This window comes from Musa acuminata, chromosome BXJ2-7 (genome assembly GCF_036884655.1).
Source record: "Musa acuminata AAA Group cultivar baxijiao chromosome BXJ2-7, Cavendish_Baxijiao_AAA, whole genome shotgun sequence".
Lineage (NCBI taxonomy): Eukaryota > Viridiplantae > Streptophyta > Magnoliopsida > Zingiberales > Musaceae > Musa > Musa acuminata.
The window spans coordinates 5,272,286-5,295,205 of record NC_088344.1 but is presented as its reverse complement, the minus strand read 5'-3'; the positions used below and the strand labels follow the sequence as shown (position 1 = coordinate 5,295,205).

Here is a 22,920-nt window from a genome sequence, read left to right as displayed (position 1 = left end):
AAATATATATATATATATATATATATATCAAAAAAGAAATTAATTTGGTATTTTATTCAGACTGAGGTCCAACTAGTTTGACCAATAAATCCATGATTCTATTTTTTTCTAAAATAACGTGCATTCTATTTTTCTTTTACAGGTAAAAATGATTCTACTTTAAAAAACATTTTTTATTATATTAAATGTGATGCACTAACCGACTCGTCTCAAGTCTTTGTATGCGTCTCAACTAAACACAACCGAACGCCACGGGTTGACCAAAACCTCAGACACTTTCCGCGTGATCCATGTCTTACGCACCCGCCTTAAAGAAACCACAAACGACGCCGTCGTCGGTTACCGTCTCAGTCCATTTCAACGCACGTATCGTCTCACCCAATCCGACCCTCGTCGTCGGTGAAACCAAAGGCCTCCCCGTTTTCAGATCTGATCTCCGTTGGGATCGGCGCTCGTCGGTCCTGGGAGATCTGATTTCAGGACTCTACATCTAATGCGACCTTGATTTGTCGGGATTTGGTGATTCTTTTCCGTTCTTTCTTCTTCGGATTGGTCGTGTTTTGGTCGCTGCTGGATCCGCGATGATGTCCGACGTGACGGTCCCGTCCAGGTACGTGAAGCTCACCAAGGATCAGGATGTGCCTTTGGAGGAGATCCGTCCTGGGGAGCTCAATCAGCCGATTCGCGTTCCTCAGGTTAGGGTTCTTATTGGATTCTTATCGATTGTTGAATTCGACTCGAATTGGTAAGATTTCTGTTATTTGTGTTGTACCAGTTGGGGGTTCACAGATGTGCCGAGTGCGGGCAACCCCTGCCGGAAAGCTATGAACCCCCTGCTGATGAAGCTTGGACCACCGGGATCTGTGGATGTGCTGAGGATCCTGAGAGCTGTAAGATCTGTCTCTTCGCTTATGTTCCATACTGAAAAGTGGAAGCTGTATTTATATAAAACATCTTGATGCTTTTGAAATTATAAAATGATGATTCCATTTCAGTTTGTTGGTAACTTTCTCTATCTTATTCTTCTTTTTGGCATATTTCAACATCACTAGTTCAATTTCTCATTTCTATTTGACTAGACACTTCTGATGGTTCAGCTGCTCGACAGAATATCAAGCATAAATTGTATAGTTGAGTTAATAACTCAACAAGTTCCTGATGGATAGCATCTTGAATGAATCTCGGGTGCCAGACCAATACCGGTCTGGCCAGGGGTAGTGGGCAGGTCAGCCGACATTAGCAGTGACATGAGGGAGGTGAGTGCTAGAGAGAAAGTGAAAAGATCAAGAAAAGGGTGCTTTAACCGTAGATAAAAAAGAAATAAAAACTGAAATAGGTGTCTGAGCAAGGAGTCTGAACCAAATGATATACCCAATTCAAGAGGGTTAGTGCTTGGTAACCAATTGCATGCTAGTTCCTGACTAGTAAATAGCACCCGGTACATACCAGTCTGGATAAAATTTCAAACCTTTGTTTCATTTAAAATAAAAACTGATCAGGACATTATGAGTTCAGTGAACTGACGATTTGAAATGATTAGTAAACTTAATGGCAAAATGACACTAAAAAATCAGAACCAGTGAAAGTTGCATTAAGCAGTTATTTTCCTTTTGAAACAATTTCAGGATGATAGGATGGAGATTGTGTTTGTTATGTAAATTGATGAAAACTGTTCTTTTTTTTTGTCATTTCTTTCTTACTTGATTTAAATTATTCACTAGAAGCTTAACTTCCACACAGTTCTGAGTGTCCAGGAATTTAAGATACCATAATTGCTTAAATTTATTAGCTTTATCTCTTACCATCTAACTTCTTTGCTACAGCTACTTCCTTGTATTGTTCTTTTTCCTTGAAGGCCGTATTAAATTCATGATCATGACATAGTCACCTCAGACAATTCCGTTTGCTCAAGTAATGGAAACCAAAAAAGAACGTATAATAAAATTTATGAGGAAATAAAAACACAAAAAAAAAAAATCTGAACGGATAATCCACATAGATTTATATTCTAGTTTGTTGTTGAGGAGATGTATAGTAAATGTTGGTTTGTACTTTGTCGTCAGCTTTTCCAAAGACCACTTCTTGCTCTAGTCTGACATATGACGCATGCCATATTCTTTTCAAGAAATTAAAAATAATGTGTTAATCACTGATTGTTTAGTTTTACCTACTATTGGTAGTGTCTAATAATTTAACTGGCAACCTTTTTGGATGATAGGTCGGACTGGTCTGTTCTGTCCCTGTGTGTTGTTTGGGCGCAATGTGGAGAGGCTTAGAGATGATACACCATGGACAACTCCCTGTATGTGCCATGCTCTCTGTGTCGAAGGTGGTATTGCACTTGCAGTTGCTACAGCAGTTTTCCATGGTATTGACCCAGAAACATCAGTTTTGATTGGAGAAGGATTAGTCTTTACTTGGTGGATGTGTGGTATCTACACCGGTATATTTAGGCAATCACTACAAAAGAAGTATCATCTCAAGGTGGATTTTTATCTTCTATTTTCTATGAATTGATTGTGCTATTTGCCTACGTAATTTTTTTGTTCCTAGCAGCAGTTGGTCCCTTCTCTGCTTGTCTGTAGCTTTCACTTCATGATCTTGGTTACTGTAATGACTGTTCACTTATTGTATTTGCAGAACTCTCCATGTGACCCTTGCATGGTCCATTGCTGCATGCACTGGTGTGCTATCTGTCAGGAGCACCGGGAAATGAAGGGTCGGTTATCTGATAATCATCTCATGCCAGTGACTGTTGTCAACGCACCACCTGTGCAGGAAATGAGCACTCATAATTCAGCGGACTCTGAGGCTGGTCCACAACAGAGCCAGCTTGCTGAATTGAAGACACAAGCATTATAGTTTAGTTGGTTTTCAGCATAGATGTTTTTAAGAATGTGAGGCACAAGAAAGAAAACTGAAAGATCAATCTTCTTTATACAATTCTTTGTTGTTGAACTAAGACATGTCAAGGAATATTTCCAATCTTTTCAGCACCCAAGAAGAGTTCATTTTTGTTTACTTATGTTGCTATTTTGATGCTAGCAGATGGTTTTTCAAGTGTTGTTCCGTGATTTTTTTTGTTTTTTCTAAAACCATTTTGGCAATTGTTCATGGACCTCTACATCTTCATGGACTATTTACCGTGATCCTCTGTAATTTGGTTGTCGAAGCCATTTCAATGCTTCTAAATTCTGCACCTTTAATTGAAGATGTTCCAACAACAGCAGTTCAGATCAATGCAAAGTTCGTGGGAACAGCTACTTCAAGTCAGATATGGAGAGAGATGCTACTGAAGTCCCGGTCCTGTTGTAGTGGCACAGCAGAAGCATCAATCACCATGCTCAGACGGTATATTTCTATTAAATTGATTAGAAGTTTAATCATGTGCTATCTATAGTTGATTAATCGTTTGTGAGCATAAATGAATTAGGTGAAGGTGTACTCTATCTTTTCTTCATCTCCATTATTTTTCCTGTGAAAACACATGGTAGTTTATATACTTTTACCTTGGATCACAATGTAATGCATCATGTGGAATATAATGTTGCTTCAGTAAAAGCCTGGTACATGCTTCTGTCATCACCATAATTGCTTGATACTGATAAGTTCATTTGTGACATTTACTTGGCAATTTAGTTTTTGGTAGCACATAGTTTTCTAGTTCATTTAGAAGGAATCAATTGACAGTGGGTGATAGATCCATCATAAATTTGTAACAACCAAGGCAATATTATTACATATTGAAGCTAAATTTAAGAAAAGACTGGAGGAAGTTTAACTTACTACTCCAATAATTTAATGATTCTATGTGATACTTTAGCTCCTCTGAAAACAAAACATATGATGAATCGGATGTGAACTTGATCTACTAGAAAAATGGTCGTTCTTTGCCATTTTTATGCATTTCAATGCATTGGAACTGAAGCATACAGCACATTGACTATTTGAATTACTTGTAGGCCAAAACTTCTCGTGGAAGCACACCGGGAACAGACTGCAACCTAACAAATGAGTGACAGTGGATGCAGATCAACATACCAAAACAAGACCAAGGCAAATGATGGCAGAACTTTGTCAAGAGCTTGTGCTTGAAGCTGTCGCCCTGGCTGTCACCTCACATTTCATTCTTCTTTTTCCACTATTTTTGGTGTTACAGCAGCCCCATGCCTTCTTTTGAACCTGAGGTGCTCTTACTGTAACTTCCAACATTTCTCCTTACAATTCACATAAGAAAATTATACAGATAAATAAAGATTAATGCAGTACTCACTACACTCAATTCACTGTTTGTACTTATTCCTCAAAAAATTCCCAATTTGTTTATCTTGAGATTCGGAAGAAATGAATGTTGTGCTTGTGGAACAAAATTAAACATGTAAACCTTCCCAAGTGTGATTTAATGAGCAAAAGCTGAGATTAATCAACCAATAGAGGAGTTTTGATTTGCCATAAATGTTAGACTTAATAGGCATATTGAGCTACTTCCTCATAATTTAAGATTTTAAATTTTATAGTCACTCAATCATAATCTATTTTATTCTATCCAGCTCGCATCAAATGCTTGGGTTCAGATTTCAAGAATCAGGTATAATTTGGTATGAATCTGAAATGGATTTTAGATCTAATAAAAACATCGATTCTTTTCTAACGCTTTTGTTGAGATATAATGCCAAATGACATTGTCGGATACCTGCCGATTTCCTTTCGAAAGGAACAAAGAAAAATCAAAAGAAAGGGAGAAAGACAAAAAAGAAAGAAAGAAGAAAGAAAAGAAAACTATTCTCGTTGAACATGAGGTTCCACCTTCCGGACCCAAAGATGAACTAGAACAAATGGAGAAGGGATGCATCAAAAGCATTAAAGTATCTCATGATGGTGGTAAAAGAGGCGTATGATGAGCTTCTTTCCAACGTAAAAGAAAAGTTTAGGCTGGCCATACACCACACTTCATCCCCTTCCCTAAAATATATCAAAAGAGAAAAAGAAATCAATGATAGACTTTATGCTTTGCTTGTGCTCGCCCTCGCTGAACTTTCTTGAGGAAAGTTATTAGGTTCTCTAAGCCAAGGAAAAACAATGCGTCTTTCTTCTTACCACCCATGTTCATGGTTCATCAATCAAATATATAGCTCGATTGGGCAACTCAACTCACGTAAGTTACACAGAATATTAGCACAACCAAGAAAGTTGGGAACTTCTATGTATATAATCCAACTTTTTAGGCTACCTCATATGGTGAACGAACATTAATGCGACTGAAAACTTAACTATTAGGTTGTGATATAACTAATATAGATGTAATCCAGCTTGTTTTATCTTGAGATTAACCTTTACTCTGATACAGTCGTCCTAATTATATATTATTATTTATAGTTAAACCTCTTTAATATCTGATTACGTAAGGTTGTATGGATGGACGATATAGTATATGAGAATACATGTATGAATAACACAAAAGCGATATGTAAAAGGATAATTTCAATAGTGATGATGGACTAATTATAGATTGTCCCTTATAATTAGTATCTCGGTTTCTACACTTAAAAAATTATATTGATATCCCTATAATTATGAAAGTAAAATATTTAACATCATTTACCCTAATGTCATTGGTCTTACCAACAGAAGATATAATACGTGACAATATGTATATGAATGCCGTCACACCTGTTTGCCTCACTTACCTTCTCTTCCTTCTCCCTTTTAATCATTGGCGACATAGATGCCTCATCAGTCTTCTCTTTCTCCTTCAGCATCGACGTAAATGCAAAGCAACATCGGAGGAGGAAGAGGATGTATAGCGGTGCGGCACCGATGCAGATGTCTTACCTCCCTCCTCTTCCTCCTATAGTGCTGATGCAGATGCCTAATCACTCTGTCTCCTCATCGTCGATGTTTGGATCGATATCGACAAGGTCAACCACCACGTCATTATCGTCAACCACCACCACAAGAATTACTCACGGTGCCACCATCCATCACTACCGTTGAAATTACATTTTTATCTATTGTTTTTGTATCATTCATGCATATGCTATCATATGCTCTATCTTTCGTCGGTAAAACCGATAATGTTAGAGTAAATTGGGTTAAATGTTTAGGATTTCAATATAAAATTTTAAAATATAAGGATCAAAATGTTAAAAATATCTAATTACAAAGGGTTAATATGTAATTAGCCCACCACCATAGTTGAAATTATCTTCTTACTCATTGTTTTCACTCATACATATGTTATGTCTTTCATTGATAAAACTAATGGTGTTATGATAAAAAGGATTAACTATTTCATTTTAATGATTATAAAAATTTTAATATAAAATTTTCAAGCTTAGAGACTGAGATACTAAAGATGTTTGACTAGATAGAGTAATATATAAATAGTCCAATATAATCTAGTAGAGGAGAAAGGTAGAGAAATAACAAATGTAAGAAAAAATTAAGAGCATCATTGTACCTTTCAACAGCTACCTTTGAGAGAAATCTTGCTTATAATGAGCTAAATTTCTCTTCTAACCGAGCATTCTTATCTTTTCTTGTGACTTCCCTTCTCCAAGACAAGCAGAAAGCCTTTAGTCAGATAAGCCAAACCGTACCCTATGGCTTGGACACAAGTTGATGACCAAATTCATGAGGATAGATTTCTGGTCCCATTCACCTCTCATTGTTATTTATTACCAGCTTGCTCTCTGCATGACTTTGTTTGAGTCTCTACAGAATGTGTGTCCCACATACATTTCATCTTAGATTTTCCTTTCCTTCATGTCCCCCGTGAAGGTTCTATAATTCACTCTGACTGCTGAATGAGATGCACAATAGATTTCAACATGATAGCATACATTATGAGTGATTAATTTTTGTATGTTTATCACCTCCCAAGCTCAGAAGTAGAGTAATCAAAAGCTACAATTTCAAATATTATCTCACAGCATCAAAACAAAATGGTTTTCTCACTTCCCAACAAAACATCTGTCACTCATTATTAACAAATAATTGCTACCTTGCTGATTGACAGCATGGGCATTTCTCAATGATTGGTAGAGAGATGAAAAGGAAAATTTTATTCTTTTTATAAAAAAATTAGAAAGAAATTTCCATCACATTAAATGACTTTACTTTCCAAGGGAAAAGCAAACCATGATTTTTCTTTCTTGATCAAACCCAACTGAAGACACATCAGTGTCATGAGAGAGACCATTGTCATGCAGATATATTCTAATGCTCTTTCCTCTTACTGTTGAAAGGTTAGCATTGCAATTGAATGAAGGATCATGCTGAAGATAGTTTTCAGAGAAGGAAAAGAACTGCTCTACTCCTTTACAATTTGTCACCATGTGATTGCACTAAGGCACAGAGGCAAAGCAAATGCTTTACAGTTTGAGCAAATAAGAACATGGCTGTAACGTTACACACTCATACATCATCTAAGTATTCATCGATCTGTCGAACATGATTTGGCTATGTTGTTCTTTGGAAATGTATATTAGTATGTGAGGAAGCTATTGTTAAGTAATTTTACCAAAGCAGAGAAAGAGATGATTGAGACTAGCAGCAGTATCCCCACAGGAATGGCTCCTCGATCTTAAGTTCGCTGACGTCCTCGGCTGCCGACGGTGCCCATGGCGAAGAGTGGCTGAAGCCTTCTCTTAAATCAAGCAGGAGATCGGGTAGATCGAAGAGAGCGCCGTCGCCGTCGCCGTCGTCTCTCGGTGGCGTCACAGGAGCAGGAGAACGGAATGGTGACAGCTTGGTTTGGTTTGGGCTCGTGCGTGACCCGGGGCTGTGATCGCCGAACGTGGTGGCGGCAGCCAGCGCCGCCGCAGCTTGGATGTCCTTCGCTGCAGCGGTGGCCGGACGGGGTAGATGGGAAGCCAGTTCCGGGAAGTTGAGGTACGCAGACTGCCCCTTGATCGCCAACGCCGCCACGTCGTGTGCTCGGGCGGCCATCTCGGCGGTCGGGAATGTCCCGAGCCAGATCCTCGACTTCTTCTTCGGTTCACGGATCTCCGACACCCACTTACCCCATTGACGCATTCGAACGCCGCGGTAAGAAGGATGCTCGCCATCATTGCGTTGCTTCTTACTCTCCTCGCCACCGGTTGCCCGACCTTTCCTCTTGTAGCCACCCCTGGCTACTTTGCCTGAGATCACCTCTGAACTGTGGACTACTTCTGTCGAAGCATTGGTGGTTGTGGCGGAGGACAAGTTGGAGGAAGAAGAGCAGCAGCAAGAGGAGGAGGAATAGGACGAGCTGAGAGGCTCTTTCATGAGGAAGAGGATGATGGAGAGCAAGCGATGCTGCAGCTAGCAGACTGTGATGCTGTGGGCTTTTATGCACGATGAGACAGCTGCGGTGGCTCATGCTACAGATGTGCCGTGCTATAGTAATTCTCTCGACTTAGTAAGATTGGATATCCTTAATAGACTTCCTGAAGCAAAGCCAAGTCTAACATCAGTTAAGGATCGATCTGAGCCAACGCCGATCATATCATCATACTAATCAAAATACTTAAATTCAAGTTAATAATAATAGACAAACAAATAAAGTCATATTCCACTTTGAATCTGTGATTAAACTAATACATCATAAAGAAAATATCTCTTATCACAAAACTCTTATTTAATTAGGTAAAATATATTATACATATAATTGGATTCTGATAACTGCATCATCACATAATTTCTTAAGCGATATCCTTGATCAGAGGAACTCTCCTAATAATTTATCATAAATAATTTATTTTTATCTATAAATAGATAAAATCTCTAGGATCAAATTTATTTTTCTGAATAATTATATTACAAATAATATGATTATAAATTTTATGCTAACAAAACTATCACCGCATGTCTCTTTTTATCCGATACATGATCTTAGTCTCCGGATTACTATTCCTCTCTCCATTAAACAGTAAATCGGTAATGACACGAAGAACTCGAAGAATTTTTCTTTTCTAAAAATAATATAAGGCAAAAAAAAGCTGTCTTTATAGTATTCTAAAACCAGTTGTTGATATTTCATGCTTATCCAACCTTGATTACCAAACAGATTAATTTCAACACATTCAAAGGCAAAGAGGACTATTTAGGAAGAGTTTAGGTAGAAAGATGAGATCAAATCTAAAAGTCTACATTACTTGGAACAATAAACAACGCAACTGAAGTAAGAATGGGCTTTCTACTCCAAGAATGTTATCAATCGGGAAAAAGAAAACCTCGTTGTTTCAACCTCCGAACTGCAAATTTAGAAGGAATCATTTAAGGTTTCTAAGTTCCACTGGTTGCTTCTTTTATTATTTTTTTCTTGAGTTAAAGTATGTTATGGGTGAAAGAAACGAATTATTGTGAGTACGAAGCTTTACTTGCGCAGAATCAAGAAAAAACATATAAAACGATTAATATACACAATGTTATTTCCAAGGTAATATCATATATATTATACCGGTGTTTTGAGGTTTACTCGGTATGATACGATATTGACGTACTGAACGGTACATTAACACTGTAGCATTACTATGATGTATACTGTAGCATTGTAGTACGATCCGTCCGATAACGAACGGTTCATGTACCAATAGCCTATCGGACCAATACGTACCGCCCGTATCGAACAGTACAATTCGATACGACAGATCTTGATTATTTATATAATTTAAGTTGTAAAAATGCAACATTAATCATGTTGCAAAAGCTCACTCTCTTAACCGATGTAATAATATTTAGTTAATTTTATGTTTATCATTTACTGATATCTGACAAGGCTTAAATACATTTTTTTTCCAAATAAATTACTTTTCATCTATATATTTTTAATTTAACTCTAGCGTGTATCTCTTTTAGTAAAGCTAATTAGATGCTTATATTTATATAATCGATTTTAAATAGTTAGAAGCTAATGACTTTGTTATTGGTGTGAAGTGTCTTAATATTTAGAAATTATTAGTGGGCTTTTTTATTTTAAGGAATTCGCCCATAAATTGAGATGAGCGGCTTCCGGCTACTCGAGGCGGGAGAGAGGGAGAAGGCGGCCCGTTTCTCCTCGCTCTTCTCGACGTTGCGTTTTCCTTTGGGTAATTCTCGGCTCATCTCTCTCTCTGGAAACCGATGGCGCTTTGGGATCAGTGGGTGGAGGCGGCCCTCGTAAAGTTGGCCTCCAAGAATCTCTTGCGCTCAACCCGCCCCATTTCCCTCACGCCGGCGGCGGCGCTCCACTTGGCCGCCGACGAGGTCGAAACGTTCGATGGGCCTCGCCAGTGGGACCGGTCGTCGGTTGAAGTGGAGATGGATGAGCGCGCCTTCCGCGAATGGCTCTCGGAACTCCCTGACCCGGGTAAATATTTTGAGCCTTTTGTATTTGGTATAAAAATATGCTTTTGCCCTATTTTGCCAGAATTTCGCTTGCATTCGCTTCCTATCTTGCCTTAAAAGTTCATCTTTGTTGCGTCCTTCACATTTAAATACCTTTTTCTCAGAAATAACTCCTTCAATTGCTGTTATTGGTTTCTAGTGAAAGGAATTTATCTCTTCTTCTTCTTGGTTTGGTAAAAACGTGATTCTTTTTGGTAGGGGCTTCACTTAGTGTAAGGTATTTTTGAGATTAAATAATTCACGATGAGAACTGGATCTTTGGTGCTGTCTATCCAGGAGGCGAGTCCATCGCTAAAGATGAGAACGTGAGTAGGAAGCTGCTACTTTTCTCAGGTAACGATTACTTGGGTTTGAGTTCCCATCCGGCTGTGCGGAAGGCTGCTGCAAAGGTGCACTAATTTGACGGTTGCATGTAGTTGCAAATCATGATAAAATTTATTATCTACAAATTTTTATACAAGTTTTATTTACTTCGGTCTTCTTTTAGGCAGCCCAAGAACATGGTATGGGTCCAAGGGGTTCTGCTTTGATCTGTGGCTACTCTAATTATCACATGCTACTTGAAGCTTCATTGGCAGAACTGAAGAACAAAGAGGTGCTTGATAAATCTTTGTTGCTATGCACTATTAGATTACCTTTGCTTCTTGGTAGCAAGTAGTAATGTTGTCTCCCAAGGGTCTGAAGAATGAATATTGGACAAGTTGAAACCGTATAGACATCCTCTCTATGACTATTAAATGTAAGCCTTGAAGATGATTATTTGGTTGTTGCTTTACTTCATAATGAGGTTTAAGGAGGAAGGATCCAGGGCGATTGGCAGTTTGAATCGGAGTATCAAAGATTTTTCCAAAAATGAACAACTAAGAAATAAAAATTAAAGAAAATTTTGGACAGAGTACTTGAAAAATATATAAGGAAACAATGAACCAATATTAGTCTGTATCAAATATTATTTGAAGTCAATAGTTGTAATGTCCTGCAGCACACATTGCCAAACCAAAAGAGATTGAAAGAACACTTGTCACTAGATCATTGAGGATCTGTGTAGCACCAATCTAAACTTTCCTTTACATGATGGATTGGCCAAGCCTTATTTTGCCAAATCACCATTCAGCAGTGTCTTGGGATCTACATCAACTGTAAAATTTTTACTTAGTTTCAAACTGCATTTCATGAACTTGGGTGAGAGTCTTCGGCTGCATGGATGTGTAAAAATCTTTGTACGAGATAAGATAAGGACCCCTGGGTCTTCTTCCCTCTCGGAAATGTCTAGTAGCAGCAGCAGATTAGTAGCATGGGAGCAGTAAAAGAAGGCCAACGGCAGCAGCACCAGAAGCAGAGAAGACCCAAATTGGACCAGTGACAAGATCAGAAGCTTAAGCGGGGACTGGCAACATTATAGACATGCTGGGCAACTCCTGCCTAATTCTATGTAGGGCAGGGACTGTGTGAGGTAACAAGTCACAATACTTATATCTGCATGAGGATTCATGTCGTGAGACTGTTGACCCTGCCTCATGGAAAGTAATCACAGGATTCCTTTCTGCATGAGGACAGGAGTTAGTGGACTCCCTTCCCTTGTCGGATTGGTATTCTGGTTTAACCAGCTTCTTCGGGACTGATCAAATTCAATCTTTGACTGATCTTGCTTCAGCGATGGACCAATCCAGCATGTCTTTAATGTTGCCAGGCCCATATTGGGTTGATACTATTGTTACTTGCCATAAATGGGTAGCCTCTGCTGCTCTGCTGCTACCTGCCACATTTTACAGCTGGGCTGCCAATAATCTGCTGCTGCTGCTGCCTATCACCTTCTTTTACTGCTGGGCTGCTAATAATCTGTGGCTACTGCTTGATGTGTCTGAGAGTGGGAATAGAGGAAGGGAAAAAAGAAGAAGTCTGCTCCAAATGTAATATAGACACCTTTCTGTCACGTGGTTGTTCATGAATCTATGTTTTATCTGCACCCTACTCCTAGGTGTATCTTTGCTCAGTCAAGGAAACCTTGATGAAGACTCTTTACCGAGTCTACAATATTGGTTGGTTGCTGCTGAGGTGCGCTCTGGATTCGGATCCCTTCTCCACAACTCTCCCTTCCCTCCCGCTATGGATTTTGTGTCGATTCGCGTATGGTTGGATCTGCACCCGTGCTTCACCTCCCCCCTTCTCGATGCCATCCAATTCGGACTACCGGTTTTATCTCTTTTATGCATTGGGCTGCATGGGATCTTCTTGTCATCTGTGTTAACATCAATTGGCAAGTAACATCATAGTTTTTTTTGCAAATATATTAACAGGGAAAAGAAAGCCAAAATGAAAATGGACTCCTTGGCAATGTAGAGTTGATCTCATACTAGCAACTTATAGGATTTGATGAAATACAAAAGGATCACGGTGCCTCTTTTTGTTGGTATTAAATCATAGTATCATCATAAATTTGATATCAAAAGATGAGCAAGTTCAATAGAAGTGTCCTATAAAACTAAGCTGAGGATACCTGATAAAAGCCCAATTTGGATTGAAGTTAGTAGAACAGTAAAAATAATATAGAATTCAAGGATTCAACGAGAGGAGAATCACTTAAAGTTGCTTTTGTATCATCAACTTTGTTTATATCTTATAGTAAAACAATGGTTCTTTTGAATTTTTTTTATGAACTTATTTAATCATTATTCTTGATTCAAACATTGAAAAGTCTTGATTTTGGTTGAAGAGATTTCCTTTGATTATTTGTTAATTGTAGACTATAATAGCTAATTTTCATTTCGTTTTCTTGTTATTTCACTGTTACTTGGCCATGTATGATATCTTTTAGTGTGCATGGATTTTAGCTGAGAAAACTTGATTCTTGCCTCAGAAGTAGACTTATCACACAATATTAGTGACAAGACACTGGGAGGGGGCTTTAAGTGATCCTACTTGATACTAATCTGACTATTATTTTTGAAATAAGGAGCAAGGATAAGGGTGATTAATGTACACAAGCCTTTCAAAATTTTCATCTTGTTCACATCTGGACCCGAGGTTTACTTAGCAATGTATATGCTAATCACAAGATCCATAATGAACATTTTTTTTGGCTGAAGTAACATAGTATTAGTTGGACTATTTGACATATTGGCATAGAGGGCATGTTGAGATTATGGAATTTGAAAGCCATGATCAGAAAGGTTGAAGCGATTAGAACTAGACAGTGTCAAGTTGTGCAAAATATTTGAGGATGTCACCTAATGTTTCATCCAGGATTTTAGTTTTGCATACTGGACCTATGCTGGTCACTGGCTGGGCTGTTATAAATTTGGGGCGTATCGACATATGATATGTTGATACATACCACAGTACTAGAAGGGTGGAGGAAGAGGAGGAGAAGGAAAAAAAAGGAGAAGAGCATCGTGCGTGCTGGGCCGATAGCACGAGTGGTGTGAGCAGCGCAAGCGGATGTGGTGGGCTTTCCACTTGGTTAAGATATGATAGATAACATGCCAAAATTGGGTCGTGACCCCTGTACCTAATCTGGACCTCCCGTAAACCGGCTGATACATGCAGGGCCATGCAAAATCGCAAATTAAAGTTTTAACAAACTATTGAATGCTTCTTTGTTAGAGCTTTAATGTATGCTAGGTTTTACCCTTGCAGGAATGAGAAAATGTTAGTGCTTGTTCTGTATTAGTGATCAATGGAGACAGCCACTAGGGCAATTCACAATGATGGATATGTAAAGTTTGGTGTTAAAACTTTGTTGTACAAGCTCTTTCAGAAGTAACAATTATGCATCATTCTTTGCAAATTTTGTGCAGCTTTAAGTACTCTAATTATTAGTCCATATATTTTGTACTATAGATGAAAAAGTTAGATGTCATACAATTCTTTGTATTTTGTTTTTCAATTATTTATTATATGTTACTATACAGAACTGCTTGGTTTAAATGCTATATAGGATTGCCTACTTTGTCCTACTGGATTTGCTGCCAATGTGGCTTTCATGTCAGCTCTTGGAAGTATTTGTTCTCTGTTGGCTGTTGGTGGCCGACCATCCGAAGATCAGAAGATTGCTATTTTCTCAGATGCCTTAAACCATGCATCAATAATTGATGGGATTCGTCTTGTTGAGCGGCAACAAGAAGCTGAAGTATTTGTGTACCGGCATCGTGACATGGTCCATCTCAATGCTTTGTTGTATGTTCTCTAATATGGCTAAGTCTAAATGTGTTGTCTATATATGAATCAATAACTGGAAACACAGATGTTTTTCAACAGGTCATGTTGCAAGATGGCAAAAAAGGTCGTCATTACTGATAGGTAATTTGCACCTGTTGACCTCAATGATGTTGTCCTATGTTGTTCAAGTTGCATTTTTGGTTATCTGGTAGGAAATTTGGGTTGCTATAAGTAGGGTGTTTAATTTCAGTGCTGGACCCATACTGGTCCCTAATCAGACTGGTACAGTATCTGTGGTACAGGCAGTGTATGCTGCAAGGTGCTTTGGAATATGGTTTTTGATGAGTGTGACCATCAGATACTTTTCCTTCATGAATCTGAAATATCTGATCTTTTTCTCTTCTTATATTGCAGTCTATTCAGTATGGATGGAGATTTTGCTCCCATAAGTGATCTTGTTGAGCTTCGCAAGAAGCATGGTTTTCTGTTGGCCATTGACGATGTGAGAAAAGATTGGTATATTTCATCCTAAACATTTGATGTATTTTAAAGGATTTGACTGTCACGAAAATGGTTTCAGGCTCATTCGACACTTGTATGTGGGGAGAATGGTGGAGGTCTTCTAGAAGTCTATGGATGTGAAAGTGATGTTGATATATGCATAGGCACTTTGAGTAAGGCTGTTGGCTGCCTGGGTGGTTTTGTTGCTTGCAGGTAATTCTCTCATGTTATTTTGGTCTATTCAGACAAGTATACAACTTAACTGATTATGTCAGTCATGGATCATTAGACCAGCAAATGTAATAACAAATCTATGTTCTCTTAACTCTCACAGATTGTATTTATGATGAGATTTTGCAGTGGGTACTATCTACAACTTCACTAAATGAAATTCACTGATAGACTTATGATCATACTTGTTTTGGCTCTCATAAGTTGGAAAGAATAATAGTAGTTGCTATAACTCTCAACAATCATTTATCGATGCTTATGCTTGTCGTGCTTCAAGTATGGATTTATTCTTCATGGCACTGGGAATGCTTATCATCAACTACGCTCATGCCTATGCTAGTCACATGCTGGCAAATGTATGTGGTCATGACTGCTTAACTATTCCTAGTTTAAATCTATTTAAATGATACATACTGTCTAGCATATGCAATGACATGGGTAACTCATGCTACAACAATCAAAATAACATGAATCCTTCTGTTCAGTGAGGATTAACATCCTTTGATCCTTCAAGGATCATCATGTCTTTTCTCATTGTTTCAGGCAATATCTTCTTTGGTTTTTCTTGCTCTCTTATAGTGCCAAACCTTTGTTTAAATTAACTTTTCTTCCAGTACACTTGAAACTAAAAAATTCTCTTTGAATATGTTGAACCATCTCTTTCTAGGCTTTCTTTTGTAAATTTAATTTTTTTGTGCTATCTTTTGGCCACTAGACATTCTGGATCATAATTATGCGAGTGACTAGGAATGAGAAGCCTTTTCATTTGGGTTGAGAAAAATATCTTACTTGATTGACATGTCCTTTTATTCTGACAATGACGATCTCCAACTCTCACAACAGTAATCTCTAACATTCCTATGTACACTGCACAGTCAAGAAAATTCGATAAACCATTGGTGGTGATATGTTATTTATTACTTACTCTTCATACCAGGCTATTCATAACATTAGATCATTCCTGCTTGAATGATCAATGGGTAGTCTTTAGCAAAAATATATCTCCAAATGATGTTCCTGTTATGCTGCATAAGAAATATTCGCTTTGATGTCCCTTCTTGTTGATCAATGAATCCAAGAAAACTAAAGCTTTTACTTTCTGACCAGTTTTGATGCCTATCTTCTTAAGATCTTCAATTGTTAGCTTAACAATTTAAAAGTTACAGTTTATATATTATATCTTGGTCATATTATGAATTCCAAAATTTATTCAGTTGTCCTTGTGTGCTGCCACCATCTTGTTTAATGATTCCATAAACTTTCGAGAGTGAGATTTTAAGACTGACATAGGCCTGAACAAAGTGTAAAAGATATTGAAAATTTTCAGACTTTAATTCCTCCTATGCATTCTTTTGAGTTATGTTCAAGTTTTGGAACAATACTTGATATTCTGGGTTTTCAATCAAATTGCTTCATTTGAATTTTTACATACAACTCTATCATAAGTGATCTACTGCTAAACCTTTACCTAAGTATGAATTGTTTGTTGGTTGGTTTGTTCGGAATATAGCATCAGCAAAATAAATAAATAAATAAATAGGTTTCACTAACAATTATAACTCTTTAAAATTTTAATGTTCTATTATTGTTTATGCAGTTTACATTAAATTTCTACTGTGCTTTTGCTGGGTAGCCTAATTTATGTGAGAATGACTGCAAAAAAGAATCAATAATTACTTGACCAAAATAGTACAGCAATATTGTTAATAATGAAAATGGAGTTAAGTCAGTTTGAATAACATTATGTTAATTTATCAATGGAAATTATGCTGATAGCACTGTTAATTGGATGCTACTTTGTTTTAATTGAGTGTTACATTTTTTGTTGATAATGAACAATCAAACTTTTTCACTGCAATACCTTAAATTTAGTATAAACATAGTTTAAATAGTTTATTAAATCTCTAGACGTTTTTATTAAACTAGCAAAACTTTTTGAGTTGCTCCCTTTTTGTGAGAAAAGCTCATCATAATAATTATTTTGATCATGTTTTAAATCACATAAGCAATAACAATGTAAAGGAGACATGAAGTGCTCATTTGTGGATGGAAAATATTTAATATTTTCAATAAAGATTTTGATTGGACTTCCATAAATCCCAAGGATAACCCTTAGGAAAGGGTCCAGGATATATTTAACTCTAACATCATCCACCACATGTGAGCCGAATTAGACTACGGATGTGAAATTGAACCCAAGTGTGTGCAAGTCAATTAGAGAAGATGACATTGCACAATTATTATTAAACACTGAACAAATTAAAAAGGAGCAAATACAAAGTTTGAACTTGCAAACTGCTCTGATGCCATTGATAAAGATTTTCATTTGGCTACCACAGATCCCCCAAGTTTAAGCTATTGGGAAAGAGTCCAAGATATATTTAACTCTAACAATTTAATAGTTATTAATGTTCAATACTAAAAAATTGAAGTCAAACTTAGCTTAAACAATCAAGTTGATTAAAAAAACCAATATTTCTGTGGCTAATTCCTGTTGCTTTTTTCTTTGTTATTTTTGTACTTTTTAGTGCATTATGGTGCTTTCCCAATTTTTGATGTGATAAAAGTTTTCTTCCAAATTTGATGCTTTCTTTTTTGCTGTACTCCTTTTTATTACTCTATGCGACTTTGGAGTTGTATATGCCACATGACTTTTAATAGCTTGATCTTATTGTGAATATTTTGGTGCTTCAGTTTTCATTAAGAAGGTTATCTCTTTCTACATAGTGTTGGTTGTCTATTTAAGTTGCTTCAGTATTTGGACATGGAAGATTAAGCAGATGTGCCTTTTAGATGTTTTATTTCTTTTAAGTCGAGTATCTAATATCTAACACTTACTGTGCAGCAATAAATGGAAACAGCTAATACAGTCAAGAGGTCGCTCCTTTATCTTTTCAACTTCACTCCCAGTGCCGATTGTTGCTGCTTCTCATGGTATTTATTCTTGGAGTTTCTCCAACCCATATTATTTCATATAAACAAATTCTCTGAATTTCATAGTTCTTGGTGTCAGGTTTTTATGTCAGAATACCTGAGATATTTCATACAATGTTGACTGCAACCCTTTTTGGCTGTTGTCTGGCTGTTTATGGGTGATGTCAGTCCCCTCATGAATATGACTTGTAGAGTACAGAATGTTGTGGTGATGAGGGTGACACTGGGTACAAGATAGTGATCTCACATGGTAAACAATGTAGGACACAAAAGAATGATAAATGGTGGCTGAGACTAAGAAGAGACATTGAATCCTTGGCCATAGTGGCTTTTGCTGCTTGATACATAATTCTTGGCATAATTGCTCAGTCCTTAGCACTACTTTTGTTGTGTTTCTGCCAGGTTGGTGTACCATTGAAACTTAAAAACCTTGGTTAAGACATGTCATGGTGTCTGGAGGTTGTCTAACATACTTTTGTTGGAAATTTGATACAGTTTTGTTGATGTCTTCTTGTAGCTGCATTATTTGATCAATGGCTATAAATCAATGTCTTAAATCAACCCTTGAATGCCTAGCCTTTCTGCAATTAACTAAAATCCACTTTGGAAGACATAGGGTGCTTGTGAAAATGTTAGACGAGCTAATGAGAAGTTGAAGTGGCGGCAAGGATAATTCGTTGTGTGCCGTGAGAATATCAGTTATGAAGATTGATAGGGGATAGAGGAAATTCACAATAAACACTCAAAAGGAGGCCCTTTTGGGGAAGAAGAAAATTGGAAATTGTTGTATTATCAAAGAAGTGGTATCTATAGACTCCTGTATTAATACCCGTGAATCATGTTGGTCCCTGTTCATAATTCATTTTCCTTGATAATAGGTTTCAAGTATCAATCTGTATGTCTACATCAGAGGAGACGTTAGGTTTGGCTTCTTATATGCTGTTTACATAATATTAAAACATTTCTTATGTAGTTACTTAAAATCATGCATCTCTGTCTTCTTGCTGAATTTGCAAATGAGTTATTTTGATTCAGATTCCCTGAAGACATTATAGTTGATCTATTGAATAGTAGAACCATTCAGTTCAAGGGTCAAAGTGGTGTAATTGTTCTTCTTAATTTCTAATTTGGATGTTTCATTGGGTATCTTAAAATGACTTGCATTAATTTACATCTCCATACATGTAATGACTCATAATGGACTTCATTTGGTTAAAGCAACCAGTTCAGGATCAAAGTTGTGTGATTAATGTTATTATTTCAAGAAAGATGCTTCTAGGTAGGACTTATCCCAATTAAGGATAGTGGATTGTGTGACCAGTGAGTCAAGAATTTACCTGCCGTTGTTATAATTATTGATATAAAAGGTTGTACTTGTGGAAGCAGATATACATTTTTGTCTGCTCAGGTGTGAGATGTTCATTTCGGGATCTGAATAGTACTATGGGCATGCATAAAGCTCCAGATCTTAGAACTTGATGAATTGATGGTTACTCTGCTTTCCATTCTAGGAGAACTTTTTTTCGAAGACTATAAACATCGTAAGGTTAATCCTCTCAAGCTATTACTATGATGAAAATACTGTCACTTCCAGAAACACAGGGTTGTTATGATGAGGTTTTTCTTGACTTTCACATTGAATAACTTGTACCTCCTATTTGTTCTTTTTAACTACTTATGGTGTCCACAACTAGTGCTATTTAATTGTGGAAAATGCTTCACATCAAGCAGTGTCCTTGCAGCTTCTCTTGTTGTGGCAAGAAAGGAGAAGTGGCGGAGAACAGCGATTTGGAGTAGAGTGGATGACTTCAATGTTTTAACCCGACTTAACATCACTAGTCCAATAATTTCTCTGGTCATCGGTAGTGAAAAGGCAGCACTTTGTGCAAGCAGGTGATAGGCTGTTTTCACATCTTTTACCTCAAATGTGTTCTCCTAAATGTTACTCACGGTTGTTTTTATCCTCATGTGGTTACTGTTGGCCAGACATATGCTAGAATCTGGTTTTCATATAACGGCGATCAGGCCACCTACAGTTCCTCCCAATTCATGCAGGTAGGTCTTCGTATACGATGAAAATTCTAGAGAAAATTTTCCTTTCATTTACGTCAGTATAGATCTATCTTGTGACATCTTCAAGATTCGATCCTTCGACAGGCTGCGGATCACCCTGAGTGCTGCTCACACTTTTGAGGATATCAAAAAGCTCGTAGCTGCTTTATCCCGCTGTTTTGTGTTCCCTGCTGCTGATCAGAATGCTCAAATAGCTTCAAAGCTCTGAAAGATACGGCCGCTTGTAGCTGCTGCAATTTTTATTTGAAAACTTCCAGTAGCCCTCTATAGGTGTGATAATAAAATTTTCACCTGGTTTTGAAGGACTAGAAGATTAATCGATACGATACAGATAGCAAAGAGGAATAGGAAGGTAAGAATTCTATATTTCAGATTAGTGGTGTCTTGCTATTAATCGAAATAGCATAGTAGCTGATCTATTTTGGTACGACTTCTCGGTGATAAGTATGCCTATCGGACAGAATGGCAAACAGTGAAACCAGTTTTTGCAGGAGAAATCAATTATTTTTGGGTGCTACTGCACCTCATAACGTAGAGCTCTTATCATTCTCGTCCACTTTCTTTTCCTGCTTTGTTACACAGGAGTAGATGAAAAATAATACTAGTCAAATGTAAGGTGACATGCAATAGATACAACTGTATATCTCCTTTGCTTTCCTTTTGATCCAAATATGCAGAGATAATTGGGTGAGGAATAATTTAGGGATGTGGAACAGGTGATGTATTCATAAATTTTATCTAAACCTGCACTCAACTAATTAGGTATTTAATTACCTACTTTCCTAAATAAACCTATGAGATTATAAATCTGCCCTTTAGGGAGTTCTACAATGCACATTTACTTTAATGCATGACTCTATCAAACAAGACCTTGTTCTTTTATGACATTGTTGTCCATAACTTGGTCAACATGATAACAATTAGTACACATCATATCAACAATCAAGAGAAATAATCTGCATCTGCAAATCAAAGACAAGTCGGAAAAATGGCTGTTGGAATTCACATTTTTGTGTGGTGGTATTATAAGTTGCAAAACAAAGGGAATAACAGATCCTCATTATCAACAATTGCCAGTCTAGAAATTATAAACGCCACCCTTCTCTTTATCCTCTTATATAAATGAAAAAAAAGATGATTCCTCATTTATTGGTATTTAATATCAAAAATAGAGTATAAAAACTAACTAATATTACCCAGTTTTTGGGTCCACAGCCTGCGTGATAGCTCCTCCATTGAAGCTACTCAAAAGAAACTTCCTCAAATGCTATTGTAAGATCCCAAGAAATGATCAGTGAGCTCATGATTTAGCATCAACAGACCTTGAATGGCAATAAAAAGAAAGATGAGATAGCTATTCAACTATTTATACTCTTGAAGGAAGTTATCAAAATGCAATCACTGTCAGCAAAACCAAATGATTCAGAAATAGGCTGTAATCATCGGAGATTTTTCTCTTGTCATTAATCAGAATTATCGTGATTAGTTTTTTTCTTTATTTGAATTATTGATTTCCTTGTTTGTAATATGATTAAGGAAATAATTAAAATAGACTTTCTTAAAGTTTTTGAGACTTTTAGGAAATAAATATTTCGAAATTTATTTTTGAGAAAATAAAGCAAAAAATAAACTAAATATGAACATTAAAATATTATTGCCTTTTGGGGTGGATGCATCTTCTCATGTATAAAAGGTTACCTCTCCTTTATTATCAACGAGGTTGGCAAGAGGATTGAAGAGAAGATCCATAGAGGAGAGAGGTCTCTTATCTTTTACTATGATTTATATTTAAATTTTTTATATTAAAATTATTATATTTTTATGATGTTTTTATGATTAATAAATAATGATCGTTAAATTATAAATTTCGAATTTATTTGGAGTGTGACATTGGCAAAGAAAGTTATGTCATAAATGTTAATTATGAAGTTATTTACTTCATTTCTATGAAAAAGCCCACCATATTAAAAAAAAAAAGAGGATAAATCAAGTTGTGCAGCATATAACAAAAAGTAACTAAAATAAAGATTCTTCTGCTTTACTATTTATTTAAGATGAAAAATACAAATATTGATGATTTAAAATTTATTAGATCATTTCATAACGTAACGTAGGAGATGATATTGAGATCATGATCTTTATTATTAATAAAATCATGATAATGTGTTATCATATTTTTTATGATTAAAAATCATGACAACATAATATCAAAATAATAAAGGGATCGTAATAATCTTATCATAATTTATTTTTTTAATAATATCTTTCTTAATATCAGCACATAACAAAAAAGAAACTAAAAGAAATGATTCTTCCTCTTTATTATTTATTTAGGATTGATACGTATGATGCTCACAGAGAGGTCCTGCGACGATGTTGCTACTGGAATTGGGAATCTGCGTCATCCCCTTAACGTTCTTCCTTGCGCCGTGCCGGCGGGTTGTGCATCTCGTTGCAAATCTTCAGTGGCTGCACACGAGTCTGATGCGTTCAAGAGCTACGTCTCCGACCACCTGGAGACGCCTCCTGCGGATCAATTCTGCGACTCTGATACTGTAGAACTTGTAGTGCTTCAGCGAATATGATCGAGATGTAAAGAATGTAGGTAGGGAAGTCTTCCTAAATCCTGTTCTACTCAGTAATGGTTTCTTC

The 22,920-nt window shown here is 36.7% G+C and overlaps 3 protein-coding genes across 7 annotated transcripts; 2 read left to right on the top strand and 1 right to left on the bottom strand.

Annotated features, from left to right (window-relative positions):
- Positions 1–249: 249 nt before the first annotated feature.
- On the top strand, positions 250–3,021 carry LOC135616813 (cell number regulator 6-like). Its single transcript, XM_065116451.1, has 4 exons — positions 250–695; positions 776–890; positions 2,219–2,484; positions 2,641–3,021. Exons 1-4 carry the CDS (start codon positions 582–584, stop codon positions 2,860–2,862), a joined length of 717 nt encoding a protein of 238 aa, XP_064972523.1. The 5' UTR covers positions 250–581; the 3' UTR covers positions 2,863–3,021.
- A 4,336-nt stretch (positions 3,022–7,357) lies between these two features.
- On the bottom strand, positions 7,358–8,275 carry LOC135616304 (ethylene-responsive transcription factor ERF039-like). The gene has a single exon (XM_065115502.1). The coding sequence runs from the start codon at positions 8,269–8,271 to the stop codon at positions 7,549–7,551; it is 723 nt and encodes a 240-aa protein (XP_064971574.1). The 5' UTR covers positions 8,272–8,275; the 3' UTR covers positions 7,358–7,548.
- Positions 8,276–9,995: 1,720 nt separating this feature from the next.
- Positions 9,996–20,798, top strand: LOC103990417 (8-amino-7-oxononanoate synthase). Of its 5 annotated transcripts, none has more exons than XM_018828518.2 (11): positions 9,997–10,333; positions 10,648–10,760; positions 10,859–10,966; positions 14,309–14,527; positions 14,615–14,670; positions 14,944–15,031; positions 15,110–15,243; positions 18,107–18,195; positions 19,938–20,088; positions 20,182–20,250; positions 20,353–20,798. In XM_018828518.2, the coding sequence occupies exons 1-11, from the start codon at positions 10,108–10,110 to the stop codon at positions 20,474–20,476; spliced, it is 1,377 nt and encodes a 458-aa protein (XP_018684063.2). In that variant the 5' UTR covers positions 9,997–10,107; the 3' UTR covers positions 20,477–20,798. The 5 variants fall into 5 exon arrangements, 4 of the variants coding, with proteins under 4 accessions (XP_018684063.2, XP_009407819.2, XP_018684064.2 ...); XM_009409544.3 differs by having other exon boundaries at positions 14,309–14,547; positions 14,629–14,670; XM_018828519.2 differs by having other exon boundaries at positions 14,309–14,547; positions 14,629–14,670; positions 20,336–20,798.
- Positions 20,799–22,920: the final 2,122 nt, after the last annotated feature.